A 26,466-nucleotide genomic window follows, 5' to 3' on the forward strand; every position below is an offset into this window, starting at 1 on the left:
TTCCAGTGGAAGAAGATCTACGCCCTCGTCGTTGCTATCATGAGTGGTAAGCCACCCTAATCCTTCTTTTGACAACTCAGCTGAACCAGACAAAGTGATGAACAGCACCATGACCTCCAGCCTAGCAGCCGGAGCCACGGCTCCAATATCTCGCCATTTCAACCAAACCAACGAATATGCGCTCATCCTCCCCACATCCATGTATCTAGTTGGCTACGCATGCGGCCCCATGCTCTGGGGCCCTCTCTCAGAATCCTACGGCCGCAAAGGAACCATGGTGATATCCTTTGCCTTTTTCACAATATTCTCCATCGCTTCGGCGCTCTCACCAAACTTCGCTTCGCTCGTCATCTTCAGGTTGTTGGTGGGTGTGGGAGGGAGTTGCGCGATCAGTGTTGTTGGGGGGATCTGCGCGGATATCTGTCATAATCCTAAGTATCGGGGAAGGAGTATGGCGATTTTCATGGTATGTGGCTCCTAATCCCTTCCTCATAACGAACTCTAGCAGAAGGAAAGGAGAACTAATCAAGGTATAACAGGCCGCAACAACATTCGGACCCATTCTCGGACCCCCGATATCAGGCTTCATCAGCGTGATATCCTGGAGCTGGGCCTTTTGGATCGGGGTCATACTTGCCGGAGCAACATGGCCGCTGTTCTACTTCTTCGACGAAACATACGGTCCCACGATCCTAAAGCGGCGCGCGAAGCGACTACGCAAGGAAACGGGTAACGAGAATATCATTGCGCCACTTGAACTGGAGAAGACGGACTTGAACCACATCGTCACCGTCATTCTGACCAGACCACTACGAATGATCTGCTTTGAACCTCTTGTGCTGTTCACGTGCTTGTATCTAAGTTACGCCTGTAAGTCAAGCCTTCCCCCACCATTCCTGCACAAAGCCATCTCCTTACTAACCCCCACCCCCAAAGACGCCATATTCTACATATTCCTCCAGTCCTACCCCATAATCTTCACCGGCATCTACCACTTCAACGCTGGCGAAACAGGTCTCGCCTTCCTCCCCATCGGCGTCGGCGCCCTCATCTCCGCTGGCATTTATTTATCGTGGGACTGGTATTTGGCCCGCGCCCAACGCCTCAACCGCCCTTGGTCGCGCAACGAAGAAATGCGGAGGCTGCCCCTTGCTTGCATCGCTGGCCCGTTCTTCGTTATCAGCGCGTTCTGGCTGGGCTGGACGAGTAGAGAGAGCATCCATTGGATTGTGCCCACGCTCGCGGGTATACTGTTTGGAATGGGGTATCTGTGTCTCTTCATGGCTTTACTCAACTATCTAGTCGATGCATACGAAGTCTTCGCCGCGAGTGCTATGGCGGCAGCGAGTTTATCGCGGTCGTCATTTGGGGCTGTGTTGCCTTTTGCAGCGAAACCGATGTATAGGACTATGGGCGTGGCTTGGGCGACTAGTCTACTGGGGTTCTTCAGTCTGGCGCTGTGTGTTGTGCCGTTTGTGTTTGTGAGGTGGGGTGGTAGGATGAGAGATCGAAGTCAGTTCTGTCAGTATTTGAGGAGGAAGAAGAGGGAGGAGGAGGAGGAAGCGGAGAAGGAGAGGGAAGGTTTGAGGGAGAAGAGGGTTATGGTACAGCCTAATGAGTTTAAGGGGAAAGAGGATGTGTAGGGTATGATTAGACCGTACTGCATGTCCATGCAAAGCTAAACTCAAAGATCATCCAACATGTACCCCCTCCTCTTCTCAGGCTGAGCCTTGATAACCCAGCTATGGAGTACAATCTCATGCCACTGCACCCTCTCCGCGTTCTGCATACGAAACACCGGCTCCCTCTCGACCACGAATTCTTTGCCTTTTCTAGGCCCAATGCGCGGTAGGAAGAAGCGAAAAGAGACCCAATACAGAATACAGCATGTCAGCATTATCCACGACAACAAACCCGTCGCGTACCAAGGAAGCCCGGGAATGATGTCGTGAACGTCGAGATCTGAGTATTGAAACGGTGGTATCCAGACTGCGACTAAGGGAAAGCCGCCCGCGATAGCGTAGACCAGAGCAGCGGTAACACTCAGCCAGGTTGGGAGGGGCGATTTGAGAGACCACTTCGTGAAGAAGCGGAGATACAACATGCCGACTGCCATGATGAACGTTGGTATGATATCGATGAGGTACACGTACAGGTTTGCAAGAATCCTGTACGCAGACGAGGGCTTCATGGGCCAGGTGACTAGTATGAGAAACACGGCGCACACCCAGTGGAGAAATAATGCGCCTAGCGGAGTGGGCTCGGACTGGCTGTAATGGTGTTTCTCTCGGTATTTGCGAAAGAGAATGCGGTTCTCACCGAAGAACTTGGCGAACGGTAGGACGCCTTCTTTCGCTATTTCTTGTTTTGCGCGGGCAAGCGTGAAGGTCATGCCGATAACGTTGCCGAAACTGTTTATGGTGGTGAAGATAGCGAGGATTGCAGACGCGTGTTTGGGGCCGATGACATTGTTGAGGAAAGCCAGTGCTACATCAGTTGAGGCAAGCTGTTGCTCTTTGCTGACCACGATCATCTGGGGGTGTCAGCGCAGGCCTGGAAGATGACCAGATTGGCAAGAGGAGCAACCTACGTAGCTGACATTGACCAGCATATATAAGACGCAGATCATACCGAGAGCGATTATGATACCTTTTGGGAAGTTCTTGCGCGGTCTGTGAATCTCGCAGAGTATCTGGGATGCGTAAGTGACAACTCGATAGCATGTTGGGGTTATGAGAGGGATCAGAACTCACGTAGTTGGCTTGGTTGTACCCGCCATAGGCATAAAAGACCGCTAGCATGCCTTGCGTATAGCTGTCGGCGTTTCCGTGTGTCCGCGCAAACGAATTCTTGTATTCCATATTGGCTGTCGCGTGATTCGTATGCGCGACACCGGCCAATACGCATATCGCCATGATGGGGAACACGCAGAGAATGGCAATCTTGACGACGACGATGACGTTGTTGAGAATGATGCCTCCACGTCGAGTGAACGCGTGCAAGAAGCAGGGAAGCGTTACTGCCATTATCGCAAGACATCGTGCCGCGGCATCCTTGGTTGCACCTCGATCGGTTCCTGGAGAGCCTATTATGTCGTCGCCGAAAGTCAATGCGTTCGCTGCGCTCGAAGCAATGATCACGTAGTTGACTGCGTAGAAGGAGAAAACGAAGAACTTTGGTTGCTTAATGAGGTAGTTCACCTAGTCGCGGTCAGTCGTGTATCAGTGGCAGGCTTGCAGTTCTGCACTCACGTAGTTCATGTCTCCACCATTGCGTACAACCGGCACTCTTTCGTCATCGATCGAATGTCGAGGTGTAGTCAAGCCGAACTCGATGTACAATATAGAGCCCGCGATGGCTGCAAGTCCGCCAAAAGCCCAAAAGCAAAGCGTGATCCCCGGACTCTCGGTGGCCTGCATAACGGTCCATGGTGTTCGGAATATGCCGGTACCGATGACTTGTTGGAGTATGAAGGCCACTACTGAGAAGAGACCTAGAGGGTTCGGCGTGCTTTTCGTAGCGACAACATCTTTGTCGTTCAAAGCCTCGAGGTATGCGCGGTCTTCTTCGTCTAAGCACAGGCTGCGATCTCCCGATTGGACGCTACATGATTCGTCCATCGTTCGGTACTGAGCATCGATTTGGAGCTGGTGAAGCTCAGGAATCTGGTTGGATAAGTAGTACCTAGCTACAGTAGTGACTGTCCAGCAAGAAGCCGGTAATGGTATCTGAATGACTTATCCCTTGAGTTTCATGCATTAGTTATCACCCGGCAGAAGAGCTAGTTTTCGAAGCCCTTGCTCAGAGTTTTGCTCTTTCCGTCGACTTTCAAAGCCTTCGCACCGCGAAGCTGCGACTCCTTACTTAACGATACTTGCCATGTGAATAGTAGCCACTAACACGAGGTCGCTTCGAAATTCAATAGAAAGCCACTTTGCGTAGGAGTGCAAGGCTAAATCCGAAAGTGAACAAAGCATCGCTTGCCACAGTTGAAGAGATGCAGGGGATGCGCGAGGAAGGGATGCGCGTGTGCCAGATAACGGCAGACAGCTCCTTAGGTTCCCGTCGTCGGTCCCTAAGCCTGCATCTTCTCAAAGCATTGCAACTGTCGGTAACATGCCGTGGGATTTCGGTGTACTCAGCTTTGTTTGCGGTGCTATCAAATTATCGTGGATCATATACGAGAAGGGGTTCACGGAGGAGAAGTCGCTGCGTTTGTCCTCCCACATGCCACCCCACCCACGTTCCGCGCTAACCGTATTGTCTTAGCGCGACGGTATCTTGAGTTTGGCGACGCGTTGTTCCGGCTGCACTGGAGTCTCAACACCATCGAATCCATCGTCAGAACCGCGAACACCGGCTTAGAAAACGAAAGGCTCGAGAGTTATGGACCTGAACTATATGATACCACGGCGCTGATCGATATCGTGGGCAACTTCCGCTTGACGCTGGAACAGTGTCAGCAGTTGCTCAATGACGTCAGCAAATTTCGTACTGGCAAAGACGGCTTCATCACCAACATCATCTACAACCTGAATACGGATGCGCAGGTCAGAGATTTGACTGAACGTTTGAAATATCACAGCGTCAAGATTGGTCTCGTTCTCGACGCGTTCAACATTCATGTCCAAACACAGCTGCGGGATCTCCACAATGAACAACACCAAGACCTGGCGGAGCGAATTCAGGAGCTGAAGCACCTACTTGTTGCTAGTCGCGATTCAAGCACCGACGCGTATCAGCCGGTGATCAAGCGAGATATAGAAGTCCCTGTCGAACTTGCCGAGCGCTTCACAGCGGAGTTACAGCAACGTTCTTTATTGTATACGTTTGACTGGGAGAAAACATCTGACGGACTGCAAGTATCAGTCAGAGAAGGCCTAGAAGCCTTTTGCAATCATTTCAATGGCGTTCGTCCGGATGGAGATGCGACATCATATCTTCGCCTTCTCAAAAGCATATGGCTAATGGACAAGATTAGGGAAGGACACGATTGGTCAAGTATCCAAAGCTCAAATCCAGGCGGTCTCTATGATAGGTGCATCCGGGAAATGGATCGACGACTTCGCATAGAGTGCGCTCGAATCGCTAGCAGTCCAATCGCGCGCCCCCGACTATCTACTATTATGCGGTCTCCCGAGGAAATGCTTGCTATCTGGCCGAGACCTATCTCCATCAACGATAACGTGCACGAAACGAATCTTGGGGTTCTTCTGGATATTTCGCTTGTCTCCGGTACGCAGACACATACCTTTCGCGTAGTGCGTAACATGGATGGGACGTTGGGAATGGAAGATACCACCACGACTATAACATCATGCACTGGCGGCAGTTCCAGGGACAGAGTAACACAAAGACTCAACCTTGACCCAAGGAAGGTTTTCCTGGTCCCTGTGTATGCAATACCGAAAGTCTCAGGCTCGCAAGATGCCTCTTGTAGCGTAAAGCTGCAGAGCTCGCCTGATGACACAAATGGCCTGACTCCAGAGTTTCGCTCATGTACCGACTTGTTCAGATTGCAACACCTCATTACGGGCTACAGATGCGTACATCAAAGGTGGGTAGCTATTAGCCTACAAAACTTGTCGCGCAAGCAGCACTTCAACTATATGCCTGTATGAGACTGACACGTGTGAAGGAGAACTGTAATAGTCACATCGCTCCTGAAAGGGCAGGGCTTTCCAACGAACGGTGGCGCATCCGAAGGTAGACCAAGCAAGACCACCGACGTATTGACTGAGATCGGAAACATACAGTTGTGGCAGAAAGCTTCTTTCGAAAAGAGATCCGCGTCCCAACACCAATACAGCAGGTCGTCAGAAGACCTGTTAAATTCTTCAGAAACTGTATCGGGTGCATGGAGTCCTGAGCCACTTAGCGAACGGACTTTCATCTCGACGTCGAGCATCATGAGCAACATCTCCAGCGCTCATTCACAGGAAATATCCCTGGGCTCTGCAGTCAGGGCAGTACAATTGACACAACCAGAGCCACCGTTACTTGTGGTGTTTCTCAAGCAGCCAGATACAGGGCAGTTATCTTTTCTAGTCATTGAGCTCGACGAACGTACGAAGATCGAGCCAAAAAGCTGCGACTGTCGAAGCACCAAAGCCAGCTGTACAGTCAGTGTGCTAGAGCGATCTGGTACACCACTGCTAGCACGTCGTTTCTATGCGAAGAAGGGGCTCAACAGCTGGAATCTGGCGGCTGTCGGTGCACATTGGTCGTCATCTGACACGGGTGCGGTATGTGTGCGCGACATGTACTGGCTCCGGTTCGAGTTCTCGAACGACGCTGAGCGCAAGAAATTTCATCAGAATGTCACTGATCTCGTTCGTATCTTCTCTGCAAGGATGAAAGACTACCAGAGAGACTTAAGATCTGTCCGAGGAGCTCACATCATCTCACGACCAGGCTGAGAATGGTCGGCATTGCTCACTTCCTTCATCTATCGTATTTGTCAATTTTTAGTCTAATGTTAATAACGTTCCTTCGTCTCAATATCATGTAGTAGCAGTCTGTGGTGATGTTCGCTCACTTCCGATGATCTTGCTCAGCCCTCGTACTAGTTTGAGTCAAGAAAGCTGTTATAAGAGACCATGTTGCTAGATTATGTCTACGCTGCACCTACAAGTGCATGCAACATACAAGAGAGACACACGAAGTTTACCTCAGTCATATGGATGTCTCGGAAGATACAACTTCCTCAATGCGAACAATCTAGCGAATGCGAATTTAGGCTGAGAATCGCACCTGACGCCCGGTGCTAGCGAATGCGACATGCTTGGCCTGCGCCACCGACCTCTCGCACTCGTCAACACTTCGCCAATACACTTGGCACTCTATGATAGAGATATGCAACATTCTTCAAAAGAACGGCGTGGGTTTCGAAGCCAGAATCAAAGTACACGTGGATGTATACACCAGTTCAGTTTTTATATAAGACCTTCCAAGGTCTTCAAGAACTAAATTCCGCATTGTCTTCACCTTACGATGACGGCGCCCTTACAGTCTGGCCAGGAACACCAACCTGAGTTCATCGCAGCTAGTACCATTGTGAATACCAGCAAAGAAGCATGGAAAACTCACACGCGACGATGGAAGCTTCTTCTACTGCTATTACCAGGCTTCTATACCGCGAGTATGGATCTGACAATCGTCGCGACAGCTCAACCGTTCGTCGCGTCTCATTTCCGTCAGCACTCCTGCCAAGCCCTGCCAGTACGTATGCTCACCACCGAGTAGAAGCTTTGAACCAGATCAGCTGGATCGGTACAGCCTTCACGCTCACAGACACCGCGTTCGTCCCCTTGTTCGGCCAACTAGCAGATGTCTTCGGGCGGCACGCAGCTCTGCAATCTGCCGTTACTATCATGACCCTGGGCGCCGTCCTTTGCGCAAGTGCACAAGTTTGGCCAGTCTTGGTGCTAGGTCGAGCGCTCCAGGGCGTGGGGACGGCAGGCATGTCTACATGCTCCCTCATCATCCTGGCGGATAATGTGTCTCTGAAGGAGCAAGCGTTTAACACAAGTATCTTCCACTTCTTGATTGGCATCGCGTATGCGACAGGGCCTTTGGTATGACTCTCAGCAGCCGGATATATCGTTACTAACGAGGTCTGCAGATCGGAGGCTACATGACGAATGTGCATTGGCGATATGTCTTTGTGCTCTTGTCCGCATTGAGCGCAATAAGCATCATCACTATTGCGTTCCTGCGACCTGATCTGAAGAAGGGGAGGTACTCGGTGGCTCATCCGCAGTCGGGTCAGACTTCTCTTAGGTCTTTCCTCGATGGATGCGCGTGCATCGACCTGATCGGCGTGGGAACGTTCGTCGTTGGAGTGGCGCTGATTATCCTGGCGACCAGTTGGGGTGGCTCAGCTTATGCTTGGACATCACCAGCCGTTCTGATACCGCTTATCACCGGCCCGTTATTGCTGGTAGTGTTCGTGGTGTACCAACGATACATGGCGCCGGGCCGACATATCGCGCAACGGCTTCCGCGGATCATGCCCGTGGTGCCATACCAACTCTTTCACAAGAAGGATGTGACCCTAGTATGTATCATTTCCGCAGCAACAGGTGCAGCTCTCTACGCCTGCTTCTACTTCGCCGGTATCTACTTCACTCTTGTTGAGGGTTTCGACGCTGGTAAAGCTGGGCTCCAGCTGCTGTTCTACGTTCCCGGGATCGGTATCGGCGTATACACTGCCATTATCATGTGCAACGTACACCCTCGACAGACCATCTGGCCCTTATTGATCGGTACAATCGTAGAGACAGGTAGCATTGGAGCACTATCATGGGCTATACGTGCTCGCCAGAGGACCGCTGTCAACGTGCTCATGGGCGTCGCCGGGTTCGGTACTGGCATCCGCTTTATGCCAGAGAACCTGCACCTGACTGGAATGTACCGAGACAAGATCGCTGTCATTCTTGGCCTTTTGAGCTTCGCTGGTCCTTTCGGTGGAACCATAGCTTTGACGGTGATGGGCTCGGTCTTCCAGAACAAGATGTCGGCCCACTTCATCGGCAGCGAAGGGTCATCTAGATTCGACGTCAACTCACCCACCGCATTGAATGCTATCAGCGACCTTTCGTTGGAAGATCTGGAGCGCTTCCGATCTGCTGCCGCCAACGCTATCAGTTGGTCGTTCATCTCCATTTTGCCATTTCTAGCCCTCAGCATCCTCGCTGCGTTAATGCTAGGCAACGTCTGGATATGCAAGGACAAGAAAGCGATGAAGGCGACATCTCCCAGCGACCCGACAGTGAATACGGACGCAGCGCTGCAAGATCAGACGCAGAGTGTGCAGCGGAATGGAAGGCCGGAGGTGCTGACCGGAATCTACCTCTACGCTGCATTGAGAGGAACAGTAGCTTCACAGCGGCACTTGGGCCCGCTGGAGGTGCGGTTAGATCGTCACAAGGAGAAGAAAGACAGCAGGGAGAGTGCTTCGCTATGATGTCATGATAACATTCCGTTTATGGTTAGACCGAACCCACGGGCCAAATGCCCCTATCGTAACGAAGTGGCTGGAGTCCCAGCCATCCGCGTTCCCACTGCAGCGATCCCTCAAGCAACATGAAAATTGTCTATCGCATCATGCATCTGCCTCAAGACTGGCCACAGTTTTCTTCGTCCGCTTGAGTTGACTCATCTTCGTGATCAGCTCCCCGATTGCGGCCACGGTCCTACCGCGCATGATATCGAAAACCGCAATGTCCGCAGCAAACTCCTTGCCAATCCAGTTGCGCAGCTCGACTGCGACAAGTGAATCCACCCCGAAAGCGTGAAGGGGTTTATTGACGTCAATCTCCTCTGGAGGGATGGACAGTGCGCGGGCGAGCTTGCGCGCCAGCGCCTCGAGGACTACTGCTACTCGCTGCTCATCGTCCTCCGCAAGATTGAACAGCGTAGCGGCACTGACGCTACTCTGTGTGTTGGACTGGTTTGTGCCACGGGCTTGCGAGAAGGATGCGAAGAGTGGGCGCTGCAACACCTCAGCTGGTTCCAAATTGCGTTCGATCAGATCAACGGGAGTTACTAGACCCATGGCGATCTGACTCTTGTCTATTGTCATCGGCATCTTCGTATGTTCTGGGTCACAGTATATGGTCAACACCGCTAGGAACTCATCTTCTTCAATCTGACCGAGACTGCCGGACTTTTTGAAGTTCTCGTGTAAGCGTTCAGTCTCCGCGACGATGCCGATGGTGCGCATGACACCCAGGTCAATGGACGTTGCGCGCTGCTGGTGCTGGACTCGATGACGTGCGAGTGCGTCTTGGAAGGTGCAGCCTGCTGCATAGTTGGACTGACCGATGTTGCCTGCGACGCCTGCCACCGACGATAACATGATGAAGAAATCCAGATCTCGAGGAAGCACGGTGTGGAGATTCCATGAAGTGTGGGCTTTGGAACGGATAGTCCGAACCCACTGAGTGTGACTCATGTTGTCGAATGTCGCGTCCTACGAGACTTGGTAAGCGATTTCTCGAGCGTGAGCATTGGGAGACTTACATTCAGCATCATGGTGGCATTGATGCAACCTCGAATTGGCGGCATAGATTTTGCGCATGCAGCGAGAAGACCAGAGAGCGACTCTGCATTGGATGCATCACACTTCGGCGTGCACACGTTGATGCCTCGTTCCGCTAGTTCGCTCACTAGTTCAGCAGCTGCTCCGGAAGAAGCACCAGATCTTGATGGTACGATCAGATGTCGCGCGCCCCTAGAGGCCATCCATTTGAGTATGGATCTTCCGATGCCACCCAGTCCTCCGGCAACGACATAGCTGGCGTTCTGGTCGAATTGCCACGATCGACGGCGGAGAACGCGTTTCTAGACTGGTTAGTCTTGATCGATACTTAGGACCTGACAAACGTACCTGCACTATTGCAGAAGGGTCGATTTGGATGATGATGCGTCCAGTATTCTTCCCGCTCTGGAGATATCTGAACGCGCCCTCAACGTCTGACACCGGGAAAAGGTTTAATGGCCTCGGACAGTGTATGTTCCCTTCTCCGACAAGATCCATCGTCTTGTGGAGTAAGTCCCGCCCCATCTGCTTGCGATTCAAAGCGATATGGCGCAGATCAACCGCGAAGAACGAGACATTGTTTGCAAAAGCCGCCATTGGGAGTGAGGAATTGGCGTTGATGTCAGCTTTGCCAATCTCAACAAATCTGCCATATGGTGCAACGCATTCCCACGAGGCACGCAGTCCCTCTCCCACAAGAGAATTCAACACGACGTCAACGCCGTACCCATTTGTGAGACGCATGATTCCTTTCGCGAAAGTCGTGTTTCGACTGTAAAAGATGTGGTCGGGAGGAATCCCATACAGATCGATGAGATGCTGCTTCTTGAAGTCGAAGCCTACCGTCACGAATATTTCCGCGCCTATCAATTTGGCGATTTGGATGGCAAGCTGCCCAGTCGCACCAGATGCAGCATGTATGAGAATCTTTTCTCCCTTTTGCAATCTCGCAACTTCGGCCAGGGAGTAATAGGCTGTTATGCCACAGTTCAGTACTGCGCACGCTTCTTCGAACGAGACGGCCTCTGGAATCTCAATGGTAGCCCATTCGTCAGCGCGAGGGAACATTCGCATGCATCCGACCCCGCAAATGCAAACTCGGTCTCCTGGTTGAAACCGTGTACAGGCGGAGCCTACGCGCGTGACTACACCAGCACAGTCAGAGCCGAAAGTATCTTCTTCCAGTCGACCGAGCGCCTGGAACATATCGCGGAAATTCAAGCCCCACGCTTTGGCTTCAATCTCGACCTCTCGGTCTCCGAGGGGAGCATGATGTTCAGTGTCTTCTGCGAAATGCAGTGTTTCAAGAGAACCTCTGCTTCCAATCTCGATCTTGAGTGGTGGACCGGGAAGCCAGGGCTCTGTCCGCATCTGTGGCTTGACCAATGAGATCAAGTCCATGTTCAATTCCCTCTCTTCTACAAGCCGCCCGGTCAGCACATGGCTATCGCGTAGCACGTACTCGAGTTCTGGCGACTGCATTGAGGACATTACGTCAAGTACATCCCAGATGGCATCGCATCCGCTGATCCAGTCGCGGACCGCATCCTCAATCGAGAGCGTTACGATATGCTTGTTAGCGAATTCTAGCCGCATGGCCCGAAGAAAGCCATCCTTGAGACTAGCACATGGATAAGGAGAGCAGTCGGTGTTGTTGGGAAGTATAGCAGAAGAGACCCACAAGAGATTCTCAGATGCATGCACCCACTCCCGAATGAGCTGAAATGCTTCAGTCGAAGTAGACATCAATATATCCCCACTTATATCAGCGAGAAAGACGACGATGTCTTCTTTCGACACTTCGGCAACGCCAACCTGTGTGAATAGACATAGTCTTGTCGTCGTATGGGATGTTCGAGGCTTTTGTTGCAAGAGTTGGGTACCCAAACCATAGTGAGACTGGTTGGCATCGTTGACGACGAACAGTATTCTGCCACCTTCCTGTGAGGGTTGAAGGTCTTCGACGGCTGTGGAGAAGATCACACTGCATTGATGCGCAGCAGGCTTCTCATAATCGCGAATAACGAAGTCGTTCCCTGAGAATCCGTTCTCCCGTAGCAAGCGATCCCACTCCGGTTCCGTGATCGTGGGTCCGGAGGAACGAAACTTTTCTTCGCTGAGCCACCATCCAGGCAGAATTCCAAAGCCAAAGTTCATGAGGAAGCAGTCTGGCGCTGTAGTTTCATGGAAAATGAGTTTGCCTCCTGGCTTCAACGCACGTCTCAGATTCTGGAGGGTGAGGGCGAGATTCTTCGTGGCATGGATGACACTACCAGCGAGGATTACGTCGTAAGTACCAAATTGGAAACCTTGCTTTGTGACGTCGCTTTCGATATCAAAGGTCTTGAAGACCATGCGATCCTGGCTGTGAGAGAATTTCTCGCGTGCCTTCTCGAAGAAGCCGGGAGAAACGTCTGTGTAGGTATAGCTAGAAAATGCTGTACCGCCCGTGCGGGCCTCAACATCGCGAAGCGTGGAGATTATGTGTTCCGTCATAGCGCCTGTCCCAGAACCAACCTCAAGGATCTTCTGTGTTGGGTTCTCGTGCGCCACTAGGCTGAGGTACGAGATGAACTTATCATTGTACACCGGCGCGAACATGGCCTTGTATATGTCTTGGGCGAGGGTCGTGGAGAAAAGCAGTTCGAGCGCATTGATGTCGCCGCGTACGATGGAGACAATATGCTCTGCTATCTCGATGAACATTCTCCAATCCGGGAATTGCGTAGTCAGATGATTGAGCTTCTCATTCAGCTCTTCATCGGCGAGCTCTTCCTGCGACAGTATCGGTACGTGCTCAAGGTGTAGCTTGAGCCATGACAAGTATTTCTTCATGTGTGTTGGTGCTGTAGACCAGTCCGTGTCCTCCAGCCGGTCGAGGTTGCGATGAACAACAGCGCGAACCGTCTGCTCAAGTTCATGGATGAATTTAACGTGCATTGACTCATCATCTGCGAAATAATCAGCTTCGCAATACGCCTGGAGCTGGCTTGGCTTCATGAGCGATAGCTGCGGCTTCCAGTCAAAGCCATGTAGCAGCTTCCTTTCCACTTCGTTCTTCGTTTCCGCACCGAGCACTGGCGACATCTCTAGACGCGATACATGGCAAAGCGGTGAGCCGTCATCTGCGAGCGCTGTGAAAGAGCTCTCGATGCCTTTGATCGTCTTCTTGAACCTTGATGTTGTGAGCATTCTGATGTGGCGAGTTTGAGGGTGTTGCCACCCAGATGCTGATATCCAGGTATCATAAACTTTGTGAGGGATAATCGTCGGTAGTTTGTCTGACATGCCTATGGACGGCGCAGTAAAGCAGACTTGGCAAGCTGCATCAAGTACTGCTGGGTGCACCACCCCTTCGTAAGAATGTATGGGCGCACTGACGTCGACGCTGGCAATACCGAGCTCATGGCCATCCCAAAAAATCTTGTCTGCCAACGCAAACGCTTCGCCGTATTTGAGGCCTTGGGTCTTGTGCCAGTCGTAGAAGTCAGTCTTGCTTATAGGAAGCGTGCATTGTTCTTCCGCGGCAACGTAGCTGTCGAGCAGTGCCTTAGCGTGAGCTCTCGCTTCAAGACCACAATCTACTTCCGTGGCAGTCTCTTCGTAGTCCACATGCACTTCAGCTCGCACACACTCGATCCACTCGCTGTCTGTTCGAGCGAAAATACGAACTTCTGAACGTGTCGACGTCTTCTCGTAGTCCTGACGAAGCGGGCGTAGCTGGGTCACTACTTCTGTCTTGCTCTTAGGTTCGGAGCTAACGACAATGGGATTCATGAAGGTTGCTTCTTTGATATTGTAGCCCAAGATGACCTGGTCGGCCTGAAAGTGCTGTTTTACGGCTTCTAGAGCCATCATGATCATCCCGGTGGCCGGGAAAAGCGCCTGGTCACCTACGACGTGGTCTGCAAGCCAAGGAGTCTCTTCTAGACTAAGCATCTTTCGCCATCGCGGCTCGGAAGGATTCCAGTCTGTAGCACATATGCCGAGAACGCTTCTTGGTGCGTTGTTGCGCATCCGCCAGTCTCGGCTAAGTCGAGTCTCGTGCCAGTATGTCTGCGAACGATCGAAAGGGTACTCAGGCAAGTCAACCAGTATCTGCAGGCGTTCCGCTTGAGCATCTTGTAGATTCGCCGCATCGATCGACGGAGCATATCCATACGTAAACAAGCACCCGATTGTCATCAGGGTCGATCTGAGAGAAGAATTGAATTTCGACAACAAAGACATGTACCTAGCTTGCTTCGTGGTCGTATATTGGCCCAGTGTTTCGGTGGTAGGTCTCTTCAGTGCTGCATGAGGTCCAATTTCGATATAGTCATGTATAGTGTGGTTGCGATCGAGCTTCGGTGCTGTCACGGCAAGGTATCGCAGGGCGTCCGCAAATCTGACGGGGGAGACAAGATTATCGACCCAGTAAGTACCTGTGACCAAGGCATCGGCATCAACTACTGTGCCAGTCACAGAGGAAACCATGAAGATCGAGCTTTGTTGCTCGCCTCGTTCGAGTGGACCCATCGACGAGTAATACTCCGCGGAGATGTCATGCATAGCAGGAGAATGGTAAGCTACGCCCGTTCTCAGTTTCTGCGCGAATATGCCGTCTTCATCCAGCCGATCTTTCAAGGTGTCGATGCTGGCCTCATCGCCAGATAATGTTACGTTGAAAGGGCTGTTGACGCAAGCAACGTGGATATTTCCAGAGAGAGAAGCCTTGGCCAGGTATCCTGAAACGCCACTTTCAGGAAGATTGACTGACATCATGGCTCCGGGACGAGGTAAAGATTCCATAAGCTGATTAGCCAGTCTTCCTCTATGGTAGGCGACTTTACATGCGGACTCAAGTGACAAAGCACCGATACAGTACGCCGCGGCGATCTCGCCAGAGGAGTGGCCAACCACTGCAAGTGGCGCAATACTGAAGCTTCTTAGCAGTTCCACAAGCGCTATCTGGAGAGCAGTGCAGAGGGGCTGGCTGAAACAGGGCTGATTGATGTTGTTCCCGTGCTCCATCTCGTCTAGTCAAGAGTCAGCGTGAATGCCAAAGTAGAGGCAGTTGGCTGTCTTACCAAGTAACGACCATGTTGCGCCTAATGAGCGAAAGAAATTCCCGATCCTGACCAAAGTTGACCTGAAGATGGGAAATCTGAGCAGTTCCCAGCCCATGTGAGCGTACTGCGCACCTTGGCCAGTGAATATCCATGCCATGCCAGCCTCCCGAGCTGAACGTATGAGGGTCGAGGTAGCAGCGCTAATGGTCGTGGACTTCTCGCCGGGATCAACGACTGCGTATGCCTTCCACGCCATGACACTCCTACGAGAGGACAGAGTATACGCGAGGCGACGTAGTTTCTTTTCGTGCCCTAATACGCGCTTGTCGAAGTAATCTGTATACTGCTGTATTACGAGTCGTAACGCAGCTTCGTCCCTCGCAGACCAGACGAGTAGCTGGACACTCCCTTCCGGTGCCTTGACACTTTGAGTAGTAATCACGGTTGTCGAGCCATTCATATGACCAGGATCGACAGTCACCCCATACTCGTTGGCATGGTCGTGATCGTTTGTGCCATTCAAGTTCCCATTTGGACTGTTGCCATTCGTTTGTGGCTTCTGCAGAGTCGAGGGAACCAATGTATTGTGGAAGCTTTGTAGATTCATGGACTCAAGAGTGTGATGTGCATCGTCCAGTATGACATGTCCGTTGGAACCGCCGAAACCGAAGGAGTTGACTGAGATGCGACGCAGCCCATTGGTCGGCCATGGGATGCATTTCGTGGGTACCTCAACATTGTAGATCTTGGCGTTGATCTTTGGACTGATCTTCTCGAAGAGTGCGCTCGGTGGTATGACGCCCATTTCCAATATCATGATAGACTTGAGAATTCCAGCTAGTCCGCTACAGCCTTCGAGATGGCCTATATTAGATTTGACGGATCCAACATATAGCGGGTGTTTTTGTGATCGGCTAGCCCGGAAGGCCCTGCCTATCGCCTTCATCTCCGTGGCATCTCCGAGCTGAGTACCAGTTCCATGAGCTTCGACGTATCGCGTAGACTCAAATCCCAAGTTGCAGCTCTTATAAACGTGTCTTATCAACTGCTCTTGCGATTCCGCGCTGGGCTGCGTGATGCCTGGTGTGCGTCCATCCTGGTTTGAGCCAGTCGCTCGAACTACGGCACGTATGACATCTGAATCTCGAATCGCGTCCGAAAGCCTCTTGAGTACCAGCACTACCGCACCTTCTCCACGGGCGTAGCCATTAGCACGGTGATCGAAGCTATAGGAGACGCCGTCTGGTGAGAGCATCTGCATGTTCGATAGGTAAAGCGAGATTTCGACGCTGAGGAGGACGTTCGCTCCAGCAAGAAGAGCCTAGCGCGTGTCAGTACTCTTGTAGTGGCACGATCTCGTAGGGCAGCGTTACCATTGAGCTCTGGCCGCTACGAAGCGAATGACAAGCCAAATCCATCGCAATCATGCTTGTCGAGCATGCCGTGTTCAGTTGGATGCTAGGCCCTTTGAAGTCGAAGTACCAGCTAAGCCTATTGGCTAGGATAGAAGGCGAAGTACCCGTCGCGGTATTGGTCGGTGCTTCGTCGGGGTCTCTAGCCAAGATTCTGCTGTAGTCATCGGACATGGAAGCAGCGAACACTGCCGTCTGTGATCCAGCAAGGGTTTCTGGTGGAATTCCAGCTGCAACAAGTTAGACTTCGCCGACAATAATAGTGATGTAGAGGTTGGGTAGCACTCACCATTCTCCAATGCTTTGTATGAAGTTTCCAGTAGCCATCTCTGCTGAGGGTCCATTGATGCGGCCTCTTTCGAGGTTATAGAGAAGAAGGCTGCGTCAAAGGCGGCAGGATCTTCTTTGACAAAGTGAGCATTCGTGGAGTATACCTGTCAACCTCTGTTAGCATTGGCTGCTCTCTTGACGTTCCGTAAATGTAGCTTACCGTATTATCCATCGCTACGTTGGAGTTGTAGAATGCATCGATGTTGCCTCGGGACTTAGGCCACGGACGACTGAGGCTTCTGCCTCTTTGTAGATTGTCCCAGAAGCTGTGGTCCTCATTGTGACCTTCCGGTAGCTTGTAGGACAGCCCGACGATGGCGATGGGTTCCATGGCTGTGAGGCTTCGGCGTAAGTTCACGGTGTTCAGTCACTGTTCAAGTGCGGTGCTCATTCAGTTACACCAAAACATATCGGAAGAGAAAGCGCATAGAGATGGTCATGCTATTTCGAGCTTTCCGAGGTATGATGATCTTGACGCATATGCTGGGGTGCGAGGTGATTGGCCGTTGCTACCGATGGTATGGCTATTGGTGGTAAGCCATTACAGCCTGTGGCCCCCAAGGCAGACCTACAGGAAGCGTTAAAATCCTTGGAGGTTATTTCCTTGAAAGAGTTGATGCGCGTGCAGGGATGGCTGCATGCGAGTTGGTTTCCCAAAGCGACCAAATGTCAGCCGTTAATATCGCCCACTGCCACCCACGTACGTTCAATCTGCCGTAGCCAGTCAGCTTGATAAAGCGCCGGCAAGGCAGTCATCCACTGCGCTGGAATCATTTTTCCTTTGCTCTACCGCCTTTCCCGTCAATCCAATCTGCTTACAAAGGCAGAACCGCACTCGCATACCATAATCGCTTCACATCATGGACCCAGCTGCGCTCGCACAATCCTCGCCAGAAGAGCAGGCTATATTCCTAGCCGCGCTTTTGGAGGGTCCAGCTCTAGAGCCTCCCCTGGGTACGAGTTCAAACTTCGACCACCCAGGCGGAAGCCATGCCATTGGCTATGGTGTTGTCTTGCTCGGAAGCATTGTCGCTGCACTTGCGGTTCTGCTTCGTTTGTGGTCGAGAGCGCTGTTGAAGACATTTCGCATCGAAGATGCGCTCCTGATATCGGCCCTAGTAAGCATCTCAGTATCCAGAAGACGAACCAAACTAAACAGGCTGCACAGGGTCTATATGCTGGACACTCATATGTCTTATACGAACTCGCGATATTCCCAGGCTTTGAAGTTCATCAGTGGAACATCCAGCTCCAAAACCTGTTTCCAATCCTTTACGTGAGTGCGATAGCGATCGAAACATGGACCTTAACTGATCCTTAACAGCATGTTCATCTGGGCTCAATCTTTTACGGTTTGGTCATCATGCTCCTGAAGGTAGCCATCTTGCTCGACTGGCTCAAGATCTTCGTGCCTCGTGGGCAGCGCAACGCCGTGTTCTGGATTTCCCATGTCATGATCTGGGCGAACATCCTCTTCTATGGCGTCGGCACCTTGGTCGAGATCTTCCAGTGCAGTCCACGGACCAAGATATGGAATCCTTTGGTAGAAGGCAAGTGCCCTATCGACATGAGAAGCCACAACATGGCTGCGGGTATCGTCAATCTCATCTCCGATTTGGTCATCCTCGGGCTGCCACAGAGGGTGATCTGGCAGCTACACATGTCGCGCGCCAGCAAGATCGGTATCTCGCTCCTCTTCGGTATCGGAATATTCGCCTGTGCGAGCGCAGCGGTGCGCCTGTATTACATTTACAGGCTGTTGCACACATCGGACCAGTTGTATATTGTCTCCATCGCGGGTCTTTGGGGTGTAGGCGAGATGACGGCTGGATTCCTCATCATAGGCTTCCCATCGCTTCCCAAAGTCGTGAAGGCCCTGCCATTCTCGGATTCTGTTGTCTCGCTCTTGCGACAGATAACGCGGCCGGGCTCAAGCGGTCATGCTGAAGGTCAGGCCGAGACGCGTCGCGGGCTGCCGTCGTGGCACAAAGCCGCACCACTAAAGAAGCGACGCGACCAGTTCGAGGTCAGCGAATTGAGCGAGTATGATCTTCCCGATCGTGATAGGGTTCACATGGGTGATAGGCGCTAGGTAGAGGGTGCATGGCTGGCATCGCGGGTTGGTGGGATCGCATTCTTCGTAGTTCATCACAGTCCTGGAATGGAAAGATGCAGGTGCCCTGCTGTTCCCGGCACAACTTCGGTAAACGCGTCCCAGCCACTCGTGATCCGCTGACGTGAGCCCTTTCATCATGTGATGAACACGAACTGTGCGCGTCATGACGATCCTCCCCTATTGCTCTCCTCACTGCTTGATACCTTGCCGATTCCTGCACAGTTCGCTTGCATGCAGGTAGGAGCTCACCAATATGATGTTGCATGCCGAGTCTAGGCACCCTTTCGACCGATCACTGCCTGTGATCGCTACAGCCGCGTTGAGACGCCGCAAGCTGCAAGCTGCAAGCTGCAAGGGTAGTTTTGGCCCACGGATAGTGCCACCAGATCCAGCATCTTATTCGCCTATACTCAGCCTCCCTGGAGCGTCCTCCTCTTCTTGCCTGTCTCCATGCTATAGTCAGATCAATCTGATGGCCGTGTCGTACGGGCTATGCACCCATCTGGGGGCAGGTCGTACATATAACGACTATCTTGACTGTGCAGTGCATCACTCTCGATTATTCCTGTTACACACCTGGGCGTCTACTTTACGAAGGTTTCCACAGAATGGGTGAGGCATACGACCCAACGACCATCTTCAGCCCCAGCCGAGAGTTGGCAGCCCGTATCGGGAACCAGAAGCCCCGACAAAAAACAAACCCCTCGTCCTCATTCTATCGCAACCTGGAAGATGCACTAGAAGTTAAGAAGAAGTCGCACACCTTCTATTCTATCCAACAGAACCTATGGCAAGCAGCTGAGTCAACAGTCGACTTCATCTCCAACGACATTCTTTCTTTTGGCACCAGCGGCATCTTGAAGACAGAATACCTGAAAGAGCTTTCCCGATATGATCAACGGAACCCTGGAGCGCCGGGATCGCGACTCGCCGAGGGAAACTACGCCTATATAGAAGAAACCGAGCAGCACATTGCTAAGTTCCATGGCGCTAAAACGGCATTACTGCTGGCTTCTGGGTTCGAAGCAAACGTGGCCATATGGACGTCAATACCACGGCCGGGCGACGTGATTCTATGCGATACCTTGGTGCATGCCAGCACTCATGAAGGAATTGACCAGAGTCTGGCAGGAGAACGAGAGAGTTTCGCGCACAATGACATCGAGGACTTTCGCCGCATCCTAACATGGATCATAGAGTCCAATCCGTTGATCCAGAGAGGCGCAAGATCAGTCTTAGTAGCTGTCGAGTCTGTCTATAGTATGGACGGTGATGTTTGTCCATTGCAAGAGCTTGTCGATGCCGCGAGGGAACTGGCTCCTTCCGGAAGTGTCCAGTTTGTGGTGGACGAAGCCCATAGTAACGGCATCTATGGGCCGCAAGGCAAGGGTCTTGTGTGCGCTCTTGGTCTGGAAAAAGAGGTGGCTATAGTGATGCATTCATACGGCAAGGCCCTGTCGTCAAGAGGTGGTATGTATATCATAACCAGCACGAAGGCCACGTATACTCACCTGCGATACAGCTACCGTCCTCGGTAACGAGACGATCAAATCAACGCTGCTAAACTTCGCAAGAACTATCATATTCACGACTGCGCCTTCATTCGCATCGGTAGCACTTATCCGGACAGGATACAGGCTGTTAGAGTCGGAAGTTGGAAGACAGGTAATCATTCTCTTCATATCAATGTCCATGGCGATCGCTCTCTGACACTGCATCAGGCCCAAGCACAGGTCCACGATCTTGTAGATCTCTTCTTACAGTCAATCATATCGCACCCTCTATGGGAAAGTGCAGAACGAACTGGCCTCCTCGCCATCCCCCTACTGAAGGACTGGGAAGGATCACCAACGGCGACATCCCATATCATCACTATCCGCACCCGACAATCGTACACGTACTGGCTGTACTTCCACCTCCTACTAGACGGATACTGCGTATTCCCTGTCGAGCACCCCGTCGTCGCCAAGGGCGAAAGTCGCTTGAAGGTTACATTCCACGCCGGCAACACGGAAGAGCAAGTAAGCGGGATGGTAAGATCGGTTTTCGCGTGGATCCAGGAAATGATGGAAATTGAGGGAAGCAAGGATGATGCGCAGCGAATCAGCGTTTCGCAAGCTGCCCACAAGGTCTATACTTGGATGGCGCATGAAGGGCTGACTGGGTTTGGCATGCCTGCTTCGATGGTGAGATACTGAGGGTACCTTCTATTGGCCTCACGATTATTACCCGGATAATTCGCTTCGTCTGGAGTTCGCCTTGGAATTCTAGAGATTATGCACAATGCGACAGGGGTGGAGTAGCCTGGTCAACGGGGCGTAAAACGCATGTAGCGCCAACCGCATCATCCCTCATATCAACTTCATAAAGTACCAAGATGGCGGTCCCCGAGCCGCGAAGATCATTCCTTCATGTACATGTTGTAGGTAACACGAGATATGCACGTAAGCCGTTGAGGCTTGGCAAGAAGGAATGGAATGGGGCGAAGTAAGATCATAATTGCAGAAAGGCTGGCGGCAGTTCCTTCAGCCTTCACATGCTAGCGCTTCGGGCCGGTGGATCTTGGACGCTCATACGTGCATGTGGGATTCTTCCGTCGAGGCTTTTTGGAGATCAGGGTATGCCCAGGTTGTGTAGTATTGCTGCGTCGCGTCTACATCCCAGTTCTCGCGAGTACTGTCCAGCATTTGTGGGAAAACGATACCAGAGTCTTGGTCTGATAAAGTGCTCATTTCATGAAATGATGCACCGGTACGAAAGAAAGACAGCCACATGTGCAGTAAGATACCTAGGTAGCTGCGTCGAGAACAGAACAAGGCTGCTGTCGTTGGTCACATATCCACGCGCGGAACATCTGTGTTTGTTTCTGTTGAAGTGTTCGATATGCGCAATGTCCAATCTCACTGTGCTCAGGTGCTCACATAGAGTGAGACAACCACCAACCTAGGATTTGACCACACCTTGGCAGACTCCAATCTGCCGTATCTCCGACTTTTCAAACTTAGACGTGATCATGCAACAGAAACTAGGTAGTCTTCTATAGCCTCGTTATCGTATGAGACAATTTCTGGAGTTTGATACAGCCTATTGTCTACATGCGAAGTACATTGATCAAGCGGGCCGTGCACCGCGATGCATCGCCGCTGCCTAAACAACTACCGTGCCACAAACACGCAGAAACCTTACACGGGCCACGGATGAAGTGGCGGCGTCGTGTCTGGCTCACCTTCCCTCCCGTCAATTCTCCGGCAACCACTACTCTCTTACATTGCCGCTCGTTTCACAGCACGCAAGCATGGCGCCTAAAGGTGATCTACGTGGAAAGGTACGGTGCTACCTGTCTGATCTGCGCTTGCAAGCTGACATGTGAAGACGGTATTCGTGATTGGCGGGTCTAAAGGGTTGGGGAAGGAGATGTCGAAGGTTATGGCTTCTCAAGGTACGTCATTGGTGTGTCTAGAGTATCGGTCGTCATTGTTGAACAGCAACGTATAGGCGCTCATGTGACTATCTTTGCGCGCGGGCAGACGCAACTCGACGAGGCCAAAGATGAGATTCTTGCAAGTAGAAGAGACGAAAGCCAGCAGGTTGCGGCAATCGCTGCAGATCTTGGCACACCTTCAACAGTGAGTAGGCGTCCGATTCAACTGCCATAAGGTGAAGGCAAGTTCAAACTAGCGTTCTAACGATATATACCACTAGGCGTACTCCCTTTTCGCATCACAACCGATAATTCCGGATATCGTGTACTGTGTTGCTGGCGGTACACCATCGGAGTGCGGGTACTTGCTCGATCTGCAGCCTGAGGTATTCGAACGCTGTATGAACAACAACTACTACTCAAGCCTGTACCCAGCGCAGGCGGCAATGAAGCTGTGGACTCAGGATGACGAAGACGCCGCGGTGCCTTCAAGCCCGAAGTTGAGAAAGATTGTCTTCGTGAACAGCTCTGCATCGCTTGTTCCTGCACCTGGCTACCTAGCATACTCTGGTAAGTGGTCATGCATCGCCATTGAATGGTAGAAGTCTTGGAGCCAGTATACTAACTGGAAGTGCGTTTATCAAGCCGCCAAAGCTGCTCAACGCTCGCTTGCCGATACCCTGCGCATGGAAGTAATGCGGTACTCAGGCCCAAAGAGCACATACGCCGTACAATGTATCTTTGCGCACAACTTCATCACGCCAACCTTTCTACAAGAGCAAAAGACTAAACCCGAGCTTACCAAGCGCATTGAAGGCACATCAGGCGAGCTTCACGAGTTGGAGAAGCAATTTCCCTACGCTGCGAAGATTGCGCCCGAGATTGTTGCAAATGTCGCGAGCGGCGACTATGCTGTTTGTGATGGGAGGTTCGATCCTCAACTGTTGTGGGCGAATGCTATGGGTGCGAGTCCGCGGCGCGGATGGGGGATCGTGGATACGCTGATGGCTATGTTCATGCTTCTCGCGTGGCCATTCGTGAGGCGCGATATGGAGAAGAAGTGCTGGGGTGATGCGTTGGGTGCAAAATAGGACGAAGATACGAAAGCATGATGGCCGTTCTATATCATCAATGGCCTGTAATGTTCTGTTCAGTGTGGTTAATGATCGTACTCTCTAACGTGCCGGGTATGCCTTAGCCTTAGGCTTTCGAGCCGGATGAGAAATGAAGGCGCGTAGTCAGCGGAAGCGTGGCCGTGAGCGTGATCCTGGTCGCGAGCGTGTTGGTGGTCGTAGCGGCTTGTTGGCTTCACACGTTGGTCGGTGCCAAACATCCGGGGCTGCGGCCCCCGATCGCATCGCTCTTACAGCGGGCCTTCTCAGGCGTGGGGCGAGCGGCAATGAGATAATGCGGAGGGGCGCGCAACCTGTAACAGCGGCCTGGTGCGTGGAACGTGGATCGTGGATCGTGAGCGCATCGTGTGTGACGCGACGCGACGCATCATCGGAGGTCATCGGTGCCAAGCCGCGATTGGGTTGGGTGGTTGGCTTGGGTTGCCGCAGCTGGATGTGGGCGATTTGAGCCTCACCGCAACACCAACTTTGAGAGTCCAATGCCAAACTTATGCCTTTCAACAAGTTATGAGTCCTCGACGCTTACTGCCTAAGAGCTATCTTCTATCATCCGCAGTCCAGGACCCATACACCTTACACTACCAAGGTACCTAGGTAGGAGAGCATTTTACACACGTCATGGAAGGCGTGCGCACGAGACTTCGCCCGGCACAGCGCTGTAGTACTTCCGGTTCCATGATCAGTACATAGGTACGTCAGCAGTTCAGTTCAAGGGCAAGGTTGCGATGGCATCTCGTTTCTGCACCCCTGATATCTCATAGGCGTCACCTCTACATCAACGCCCCTAACACTGCCACCTGGAACCTGCGCGCAACTACAGACCAAGAGTACTCCTCCATGATCCTTTGAATGTCAGCTCCCACAGTCTGCGACGGCACTACGCAGCCGAGATGTCTTGTCATCCACGCCTGGGGCCGTTTCAGATACCCGTGGACGAATTCCGAGGTCTCAAAATTGAGGATTCTTGACATCACTCTGCCGCGCCTCATTCAGGCCCACCATCAACTTCGTCGTCTAGCATCTCGATGCGAACTTCTGGTCTCGCTGATGAGTACGCGCCCTGTGGCCTACCTAGGTACGAAGGTGGTTGTTTCACCACCTTATCCAATGATTTAAGCTCCAGGAGTCATCGCGGTGAGCAGGCACGATGGCACATGGGCACAGTTACAGTTGAGTATTTCGCTTCTTTCCTGCTTTTTTTGCCTTTTCCGACTCTTGGTGATCATTGTAGGTTTTCTCGAAACTTTCCCTAATCGTTCGCTCTGCCCCGGCCCAGCAAACCATTGCCTTTTCCAGTATTGACTACTCTCTTCTAATCTATATCATCTGGATATCGATGATGGCAATGGCCCCCACGGCAATCGGACATCGACCCGAATCTTGCTCACTGCTCGGATGTTGCGGCGCATATTTAGCCCCGGCGACTCACGTCCTTGTCAACCACTCCGCGAAAGCAAACCTGAAGTTGATGCAACAATCCTGCAAGGCGAATGCTGAGGTCAGTACGTGCTGGAATAGACGCAGTAGTGGTAGGAGTAGCAAGGCGAAGCAAACATTTCGACGAGGCTGACTTTGCAAGTCCTTCAACACATGACGAATGGTCCTTCACGAATGTCTGTGCCTCAGTATCACATTGTCTAGCAATGTCATACACCAGCGTCATCTGAAGGTTTCGTGGACTACGATAAGCTTACATGCCTTCAAATCCTTGCACTTCACAGTGAAGACCTGTGCCACAGCGTTACATCTGTGCTCTCGAAGGGCTACCTCTTCGCTATGAAAGCTGGGGGCTGTAAGGTTTGTAATAATCCAGCATTTGATAAGATGTATAAGAGGAAGCGTGTCCCGCAGAGGTGTCCTTCAAGTTCGACTAAAGACCTGCGTCAAATCCGACTTTGGAAGTTTTTCTGCTCTTTAACCAGCTCTATCTCGCTTCAAAGCCTGTGTCAGTCTGACACTTTCTTTCAGTCATGCCTTCACGCAAGCTTGCGTTTATTCCAGCAATCCTCTTTCTGGTCACTCAAGTTCATGCCCAAACCAACGTTGTTGATTACAACGTCACCGGATACGATGTGGCTCCAGACTTGTCCAAGTACGAGATCGATCCATACCCTCCCTTGAAAGATGACCAGGGGAACCAAATCGACGCAGCCAATGTGCGCGGCACTCGTCTTTTTGGTTGGGAAGGTTGCGAACCGCAGGCCGCGAATGACATCAAAGCAGCATACAATGACTTCTACAAGCTATCTCATCTGGATGGCTTGTACGCCAACTTTGACTGGAAAGGTCAAGCAGCGCGGGAGTTTTGGGGCTCTGACGTCAGTCCAAAAGCTCCCCTGAACGACGGGACGAAAGAAGAGATTCGACGTAAGTATACTGGACCGGCTTCTATCCCAATTGATGCTGATCAGACACTTCCAGAGATATACGATGCAGCAAGCTCTATATGGTCCTCGAACTGGCAGAGGCCACCGTGGAGCCCGGGGTGGCCAGGCCGCGATCTGTGGATCCATGTGAGATGTAGCGGTGGTGACAATACGGGCGATCCGGAGAACATATGCGGTGACCGCAAAAACGCTCCAGTGAACAATCCGCAATGCCCGCCACCCCCAGAAAATGGCGAGCCAAAAGAGGAAGTCAGGATGCAAGCTTACTCGGATCAAAATGATGGAGGTTGGTTCGGTGGCTACAGCCGGATCACCTTTTGCAACAGGTTCTTTAACGACCTTCGGTCCTTGGACGAAGCAACTAAGTACGCAAAACGATCTGATGAACTGAAGGAGAATCTGGAGAATTGGGACAATCGAGCGAGGTGCTTCTTCCACGAGATAACGCATCTTGCATTTTTTGTTAGTAAGTGAGCCTCAGTACGAACCGCGAAAGACAATGCCCTGATATCCCTTTCTTTCTCACAGACTCGGGAGCCTCTGGAAAATCCCCCAATGTCGAAGACCTGCG

The 26,466-nt window shown here is 51.9% G+C and overlaps 9 protein-coding genes across 9 annotated transcripts; 7 read left to right on the forward strand and 2 right to left on the reverse strand.

Annotated features, from left to right (window-relative positions):
* Window positions 1-109: 109 nt before the first annotated feature.
* Window positions 110-1,643, forward strand: J4E84_007182 (uncharacterized protein; the record flags this gene model as incomplete). Its single annotated transcript, XM_049389768.1, has 3 exons — window positions 110-277; window positions 540-870; window positions 937-1,643. The coding sequence occupies 3 exons, from the start codon at window positions 110-112 to the stop codon at window positions 1,641-1,643; spliced, it is 1,206 nt and encodes a 401-aa protein (XP_049242512.1).
* Window positions 1,644-1,684: 41 nt separating this feature from the next.
* On the reverse strand, window positions 1,685-3,620 carry J4E84_007183 (uncharacterized protein; the record flags this gene model as incomplete). Its single annotated transcript, XM_049389769.1, has 4 exons — window positions 1,685-1,827; window positions 1,915-2,533; window positions 2,754-3,200; window positions 3,252-3,620. 4 exons carry the CDS (start codon window positions 3,618-3,620, stop codon window positions 1,685-1,687), a joined length of 1,578 nt encoding a protein of 525 aa, XP_049242513.1.
* A 496-nt stretch (window positions 3,621-4,116) lies between these two features.
* On the forward strand, window positions 4,117-5,073 carry J4E84_007184 (uncharacterized protein; the record flags this gene model as incomplete). Its single annotated transcript, XM_049389770.1, has 3 exons — window positions 4,117-4,213; window positions 4,270-4,713; window positions 4,982-5,073. The coding sequence occupies 3 exons, from the start codon at window positions 4,117-4,119 to the stop codon at window positions 5,071-5,073; spliced, it is 633 nt and encodes a 210-aa protein (XP_049242514.1).
* A 2,938-nt stretch (window positions 5,074-8,011) lies between these two features.
* J4E84_007185 (uncharacterized protein) lies at window positions 8,012-8,968 on the forward strand (the record flags this gene model as incomplete). The annotated part of the gene is made up of 1 exon (XM_049389771.1): window positions 8,012-8,968. The coding sequence occupies one exon, from the start codon at window positions 8,012-8,014 to the stop codon at window positions 8,966-8,968; it is 957 nt and encodes a 318-aa protein (XP_049242515.1).
* Window positions 8,969-9,106: 138 nt separating this feature from the next.
* J4E84_007186 (Type I Iterative PKS) lies at window positions 9,107-17,169 on the reverse strand (the record flags this gene model as incomplete). The annotated part of the gene is made up of 7 exons (XM_049389772.1): window positions 9,107-9,976; window positions 10,027-10,347; window positions 10,394-15,063; window positions 15,229-16,417; window positions 16,470-16,738; window positions 16,798-16,942; window positions 16,999-17,169. The coding sequence occupies 7 exons, from the start codon at window positions 17,167-17,169 to the stop codon at window positions 9,107-9,109; spliced, it is 7,635 nt and encodes a 2,544-aa protein (XP_049242516.1).
* Window positions 17,170-17,698: 529 nt separating this feature from the next.
* On the forward strand, window positions 17,699-18,930 carry J4E84_007187 (uncharacterized protein; the record flags this gene model as incomplete). Its single annotated transcript, XM_049389773.1, has 3 exons — window positions 17,699-17,956; window positions 18,007-18,114; window positions 18,163-18,930. The coding sequence occupies 3 exons, from the start codon at window positions 17,699-17,701 to the stop codon at window positions 18,928-18,930; spliced, it is 1,134 nt and encodes a 377-aa protein (XP_049242517.1).
* A 632-nt stretch (window positions 18,931-19,562) lies between these two features.
* Window positions 19,563-21,152, forward strand: J4E84_007188 (putative secondary metabolism biosynthetic enzyme; the record flags this gene model as incomplete). Its single annotated transcript, XM_049389774.1, has 3 exons — window positions 19,563-20,424; window positions 20,477-20,619; window positions 20,676-21,152. 3 exons carry the CDS (start codon window positions 19,563-19,565, stop codon window positions 21,150-21,152), a joined length of 1,482 nt encoding a protein of 493 aa, XP_049242518.1.
* Window positions 21,153-22,821: 1,669 nt separating this feature from the next.
* Window positions 22,822-23,466, forward strand: J4E84_007189 (uncharacterized protein; the record flags this gene model as incomplete). The annotated part of the gene is made up of 2 exons (XM_049389775.1): window positions 22,822-22,945; window positions 23,084-23,466. 2 exons carry the CDS (start codon window positions 22,822-22,824, stop codon window positions 23,464-23,466), a joined length of 507 nt encoding a protein of 168 aa, XP_049242519.1.
* A 2,012-nt stretch (window positions 23,467-25,478) lies between these two features.
* Window positions 25,479-26,369, forward strand: J4E84_007190 (uncharacterized protein; the record flags this gene model as incomplete). The annotated part of the gene is made up of 1 exon (XM_049389776.1): window positions 25,479-26,369. The coding sequence occupies one exon, from the start codon at window positions 25,479-25,481 to the stop codon at window positions 26,367-26,369; it is 891 nt and encodes a 296-aa protein (XP_049242520.1).
* Window positions 26,370-26,466: the final 97 nt, after the last annotated feature.

The sequence above is a fragment of the Alternaria hordeiaustralica genome (assembly GCF_023758085.1).
Source record: "Alternaria hordeiaustralica strain BMP 2776 chromosome Unknown scaffold_15, whole genome shotgun sequence".
NCBI classification, from domain to species: Eukaryota; Fungi; Ascomycota; class Dothideomycetes; order Pleosporales; family Pleosporaceae; genus Alternaria; species Alternaria hordeiaustralica.